Source organism: Argopecten irradians, chromosome 1, assembly GCF_041381155.1.
Source record: "Argopecten irradians isolate NY chromosome 1, Ai_NY, whole genome shotgun sequence".
Classification (NCBI taxonomy): Eukaryota; Metazoa; Mollusca; class Bivalvia; order Pectinida; family Pectinidae; genus Argopecten; species Argopecten irradians.
Genome location: NC_091134.1, coordinates 69,853,249 through 69,860,356, shown reverse-complemented (window position 1 = coordinate 69,860,356; position 7,108 = coordinate 69,853,249). Strand labels below are relative to the sequence as shown.

The 7,108-nt window shown below is 35.7% G+C and overlaps 1 protein-coding gene across 1 annotated transcript in view; it reads right to left on the bottom strand.

Moving 5' to 3' along the window:
• Positions 1-1,405: 1,405 nt before the first annotated feature.
• LOC138306851 (uncharacterized) overlaps positions 1,406-7,108 on the bottom strand; it is a 92,532-nt gene continuing 86,829 nt past the window's right edge. Inside the window, exons 6-7 of the mRNA XM_069247357.1 lie at positions 6,798-6,983; positions 1,406-6,057 (exon numbers count right to left, since the gene is read on the bottom strand). Of these exons, the coding sequence (XP_069103458.1) occupies positions 5,941-6,057; positions 6,798-6,983 (303 nt within the window). The 3' untranslated portion in view covers positions 1,406-5,940. The remainder of the gene's footprint in view (positions 6,058-6,797; positions 6,984-7,108) is intronic.

Here is a 7,108-nt window from a genome sequence, read left to right as displayed (position 1 = left end):
AGTGGTAGTAACAAATCTGTCTCTCAATGAGAGGGGACTACATTAGTGGTAGTAACAAATCTGTCTCTCAATGAGAGGGGACTACATTAGTGGTAGTAACATATCTGTCTCTCAATGAGAGAGGGCTACATTAGTGGTAGTAACAAATCTGTCTCTCAATGAGAGGGGACTACATTAGTGGTAGTAACAAATCTGTATCTCAATGAGAGGGGACTACATTAGTGGTAGTAACAAATCTGTCTCTCAATGAGAGGGGACTACTTTAGCGGTAGTAACAAATCTGTCCATCAATGAGAGGGGGCTACATTAGTGGTAGTGACAAATCTGTCTCTCAATAAGAGGGGACTACATAATGTAGTAACAAATCTGTCTCTCAATGCGAGGGGGCTACATTAGTGGTAGTAACGAATCTGTATCTCAATGAGAGGGGGCTACATTAGTGGTAGTAACAAATCTGTCTCTCAATGAGAGGGGGCTACATTAGTGGTAGTAACAAATCTGTCTCTCAATGAGAGGGGGCTACATTAGTGGTAGTAACAAATCTGTCTCTCAATGAGAGGGGACTACATTAGTGGTAGTAACAAATCTGTCTCTCAATGAGAGGGGACTACATTAGCAGTAGTAACAAATCTGTCTCTCAATGAGAGGGGACTACATTAGTGGTAGTAACATATCTGTATCTCAATGAGAGGGGACTACATTAGCGGTAGTAACGAATCTGTCTCTCAATGAGATAGGGCTACATTAGCAGTAGTAACAAATCTGTCTCTCAATGAGAGGTGGCTACATTAGTGGTAGTAACAAATCTGTCTCTCAATGAGAGGGGACTACATTAGTGATAGTAACAAATGTGTCTCTTAATGAGAGGGGGCTACATTAGTGGTAGTAACAAATCTGTCTCTCAATGAGAGGGGACTACATGAGTTGTATGATTTAAGTGTCCAGGTATGAACACTAAGTATTATTACAGTAGTTGGTGGTTTTCTCTGGATACTCTTGCATGTCTTTCAATTATCCTTGTAATTAATAAGATGTAAAATAAAGCAAACCCAAGAAACTCTTCATAAGTCTAAGGCTCAATTAATTGACTTTGATAACAAGAATTTTCTCTGGACTCTGAACAGCATTTGTATGCTTTATTTAATATTATTGACTTGCATTTTTAGCCCACCATTAAACTAGGAACTTGGACTACTATGTACTATCATTTCATACATGTGTCAAACTTCTGCATGATTGTTATTGATGAAAGATCCTTTATTTCTATTTTAGTCAGATAGTCAAATTTTCATACAAGAACCGCTCTATAAGAAAGCCAATAAGTGTGAATAAGATCCTTCTAGGATGTTTTCTCTTGACCAAAGTAAGGGAAGCCTGATAAATAAAACACAACAGCTAGTTAAAAATGTACCTTTTAATGTGTTTATCTGCCTGAACAAAACGTCTCCATCTACAGAGATAACTTCTGTAAAATAACGTTGACCTATACACTGGACATTCAACACATGTAAATATGGCATAATCATGATACAGGGCATCCAACGTATGCTGTCATGGAAAATATGGTATACCATTGATGTACATATGGCACCCGAAAACGTTTAAGGGGATATAACTCTATCTTAAATTTCAATTTTATGATTAATACTTCAGTATTGATTTGGTTTATACAAACATTTAGAATGTACAATGTCTGGTTTTGTGTTTGATATTAAAGTCTTCCTTGGAAAATAAGTGATATCTCTGAAACACTAAGGTACATATATGGTCATACTACCCTAAAATGGAGTATCTTGGGTGCCCATGTAAATTCTTTAAAATAAAATGGACAGTAGCTTTAGTAAATCACCTTGAACCATAGTAATACTGACAGAATAAAATTTGTCTGTACAGATACTTCATATAAACTGCTGGTCTGGAAACTAAATCTGTCCCTGAAGATCAGGTGAGATAACTGTTGGCTCTCAAACCAACACATCTGTCCTTTGAATATCCGAGGGAATAGCTGCTAACCTTTTAATGGGTAACAAGAAGGACCACTTAGTAAAATGGGAGACCTTATAACAATGGCAATACATTATTGCAGCGATAGATGGTGCTTGGATAAATGAAGATATATTGCACTAAATGCCCAACAGGTAGTGATGTAAAAAGAACAAGGTATTCTTGTGACTCACTTATAAACAATTGGTCTGGTATTACATTAATCTGACACCAAAGTACAGAATGAACACATTTTACTGAATGTATAGAAAGACTTGTCCAGACAGACAGAGGTCGGTGTTTAACCTGTAATAGCAGATCAAACCAGGAATGGTTACTGATACAGTACACATGTGGCTCAGAGGGTGGAATGTCTTGCCTTTTAATCATGTATATAAACAAGAAATCACGTCAAGCTCAACACAAGTATTGACAAGATATTTTGAGACTGGATATAATTCCATTTTCTGAAGGTAATCTTATAGCAGAGGAAATAACCTGTTATAACCCTATACTTATAGCAGGGGAGACAATCTGTTATTACCTTACTTATAGCAGGGGAGACAATCTGTAATAACCTTATACTAATAGCAGGGGAGAAAATCTGTAATAACCCTATACTTACAGCAGGGGAGACAATCTGTTATTACCTTACTTATAGCAGGGGAGATACTTTAAAATAACCCTACTTATATCAAGGGAGATAATCTGCAATAACACATATTTAATAAACCTACTTAAAACAAGGGATATAATCTGTAATATCCCTACTGAAGTCAGGGGAAATAATCTAATAATCCTATTCTTAGAGCAGGGGAGATAATATGTAATAACCCTACTGATATCAGGGGAGACAATCAAATCTTGTATTAACTTTGAGGAATGTGAAAGAACTTTGCTTAACTTTACAGTAAGATAATCTCAATCATGAACAAGAGGCCCATGGGCCTTAACGGTCATCTGACTATTAGCACAACACAATGTAGTCATTTAAAGATTTTAGCATATTTGACCTCTGTGACCTTGAATGAAGATAAAGGTCTTTCATTTGAACAAACTTGGTACCCCTTCATCCCAGCATGTCACAGGCCCAATATCAGGTCTCTAGACCTCCTAGTTATTTTCAAGAAGTCGTTTAAAGATTTTAACCTTTTTGACCCCTGTGACCTTGAATGAAGGTCAAGATCATTCATTTGAACAAACTTGGTAGTCCTTCATCCCAGCGTGCTGCAGGCCCAATATGAGTATCCTGGGCCTTTTGGTTCTTGAGAAGAAGTTGTTTAAAAATTTAAGCCTATTTGACCCCTGTGACCTTGAATGAAGATTAATGTCATTCATTTGAACAAACTTGATAGCCCTTCATCCCAGCATATCAAAGGCCCAATATCAGGTCTCTAGACCTCCTTTTTATTCTAAAGAAGTCGTTTAAAATATTTTAGCCAATTTGACCCCTGTGACCTTAAATGAGGGTCAAGGTAATTAATTTTATCAAACTTGGTAGCCCTTCATCCAAGCATGCTGCAAGCCCAATATGAGTATCCTGGGCCTTTTGGTTCTTGAGAAGAAGTCATTTAAAGATTTCAGCCTTTTTGACCCCTGTGACCTTGAATGAAGATTAATGTCATTCATTTGAACAAACTTGATAGCCCTTCATCCCAGCATATCAAAGGCCCAATATCAGGTCTCTAGACCTCCTATTTATTCTAAAGAAGACGTTTAAAATATTTTAGCCAATTTGACCCCTGTGACCTTAAATGAAGGTCAAGGTCATTCATTTGAACAAACTTGGTAGCCCTTTGTCCCAACATATTACAGGCCAAATATCAGTACCCTGGGCCTTTCGGTTATTGAGAAGAAGTCGTTTGAATGAAAAGTTTACGCACGGCGCACTGGGTACGACGACGGACGGTGCATAATGACAATAGGTCATCCTGACCCTTCGGGTCAGATGACCTAAAAATAAACATTCATCCTAAGACGAAAGAAAGATTAAATCTAGAAGTTGTTAAATAGGTCCTCTTTTCTGGTTATAAATATACATCAGCAATATAATTAATGTCTTAAAACTACAAAGAATGAAAAACACTAAATGATATAATAGAATACAGGCCATTAGTTTATTTAGTCAACCTGATAGGAATATTTGTGGTTAAAATGATATACCAAATAAAAACATTTTGGCATATGATGACAAAAATAAAAAGTTAAAGAGAAAACAACATAACAAAACCGTATTCAGTATATATGTAATTGTATGGCAGTATTGATTATCACAGACAGGCAATAACCAGTTAAGTAGTTAAACACAGACTAGCAACGAGACTTTGGCTCAAATAAGTCGTCAACGACAACTGTAAAAACTAAATCTACAATAGGGTTTTGACTAGATTGCATTTGAGGACAAAAATATGTGTAGTTACCAAGCTCTACAACACTGGACAACTATAAGGGACAAATATTAAAATATCTTAGAGAGTCCCTGTAAGTAAACTACAATATCATGCACATAACATCAGTAGCTATATATATATATATACAATGTAAAGGGATTTCAAGGTGGGCTTGTTTGTAACCATTGTAGACTCCTGAAATGGGTAAAACATATGTTATACGTAAATCTTTGGTCCTAAAACTAGAACAACCTAACAAAGTGTTAACTACACCACCCGATAGGTGATTCAACTGAGAGATGGCCGGATTCTTCAAATAACAGTAATACATCTCATATAAGGGAAAATCATATCATTCTAAAATGACACTTGGAATGGTTGATTGTTGTTTTTTTTTTTTCTTTTAAAAATTGTTTCCTTAGTTTTTTTAAAGATGCTCCATCGCCGACAGAGCATAAATGATACTCTTCATTTGAACAATAATTGGGGTTAAATTGTGTATACAAAATGAATATGTCTAACTAACACAAAAAATATTATAAGATAATTAATTTACTTGTGGTTCAAGTGCAACCAGTTCTTCATTCTATATAAGAAATACAAAAATGTAGTGCCACAGAACATGTTTTCGGGAAGCATTCAATTATTTTGAATATTTTTATCTTGAAGTAAAATAGAAAGCTCAAACTTTTCAGTGGTGGTAATGGTGTAAAGTTAGAAACATTTATAACTGAAGAAAAATAGATAGAGAAAAAATACCATTTGTCAGCGGTGGAGCATCTTTAATAAAAATAAAGTTTTCCTTTGGATAAGTAACAACAAATTAATGTTGATATTTTTTACCTTAAATTTTATCAATTATATTTTTGGTGTTTGCTAAGAAAATCAATTTCCATTACAATTTATAAGAGACCACAAGTATGATGACTCCTGAACTTTACATGGAGCACAGCCATGATGTATAAAATATAAATCTCAGTGGAAACAATTTCATCTGTATAGTAAAGGTTTTAACAAAGAGTAAAAAAATGATAATTTGGTTGTAAACAAAATCAAAATCTGAAAGTTTTTCATTTTACAACATGCTTCAGTCCCACCGGAAATATTGTTCCTAACAAGAGTTACTTCCCTTCCAACACACTATTTTATTTTTCACAGGTAAATATTCTCGTATTTGGCTGTCGTTTTGTTGACGCCTGACCTGATATTTTTCAACCCATGTGTCTTTTGGCTAACAATCCACTGAGTTAATCCTAACATCCAGGCCCAACAAGCTCTCTATTATAAGGACCGACTCCAGTCTCTATTCACTTTAATCAGCCATACTGCAGCTTGCTTGACTTCATACAGACTACACTTTAAAATCTGTAAACTGGAAGCATATAGCACACTCCTTTCATAAGAACTCAACCTGGATTTCTTACTATGACAGCTTTTTCAGTGGTCAAATTTTTGATCTTATTTACATCCTGTGACAGGGTAAATGTTTTTGAGTGGTCACATTTTTGAGCTTATATTCACTTCCTGTGACAGGGTAAATGGTGAGTAGTCTGGTGTTTAAGTCTTTTCATTTGAGTCTTTGAGTTACGTTAGCCAGAGCAACAGCGAATGCCTGAATGGCAGTAAATGGGTACTGAAAGTCCAGTGTGTAGGCGTTACTGTCTATCCGTCCAAACTGCATAACCTAGGGAGTAAAATATCTTTTCTGAATTATTCATGAAGTAGTAGGATTCAAAGTTATAAATTTTCACAATTTATTTTATTTATTACACATCTCAGTCTGTAGAAGAATATTTTATTCTGAGTAAATTGTTTGCCCAAGGAAAAACCTACAACAGCCAAGTCCAGTCTGTTTCCTATTTTCCTTTACAGAATGAATTGCTGAGTGTATTGAACTCACACCTAGAATTACCGCCTGAAGTAACTACTGTATTCGTCCCAATATGCACCCCCTTCCTTATAAGCGCCCCTCCACCTTTTTTAGGCCTCAATTTCATTGACCTTGAATCAAAGTCAGGCTGAAAAGTGTGGCTTTTTTTATTGGTTTCTTTTGCAAAATGATTGACTGCTGACTTTCTACAATATATTTATGTAGTCCAAACTTGGTTCTATTTAACACCCTCTTATTTATTTCAATTTTCCCAGCACCTGGATATTTGTTGGGTCGAATACGGTACTCATATTTCAGTAAGTTATCCTGAATATAATGAAAAATTAACATATATAACCAGGGACCATCATGGTACTAAATATTTACGGCAGATAACCATTGAATTACAAGGAAATGAGTATTTTTCTTATTCCAGGTCATGTAAATATCAGAATGTTTTTCAAATGAGATCATCAACAATGCATTGGTGTACAAATTCAACTGCTTGTCAAATTTCCAGCACCATCCTCACTGACTGGACACTTCACACTTACCTGTCGACCTCTGAACTCTATCTGAAAGTTTTTAGCTGACTCCTGCGTGACCCGGCCTCCAAAGTCGAGCTGGTACACCTGACTGTTTTCATTCCACAGAGGTGCCTTGTTGTGCATAACAAATTGACGCATACCCATCTGTGGGAAGCTTGATCGATCTTCACTCTTACGTCTCACCTTCCGTAACTATGGAAATAAAAACATTTAATCCTCCGTAACTATGGAAATAAAAACATTTAATCCTCTGTAACTATGGAAACTGTACAGGGTATCACCCTTACATGTTTTCCCTCAAAAAATGTTGAAACATA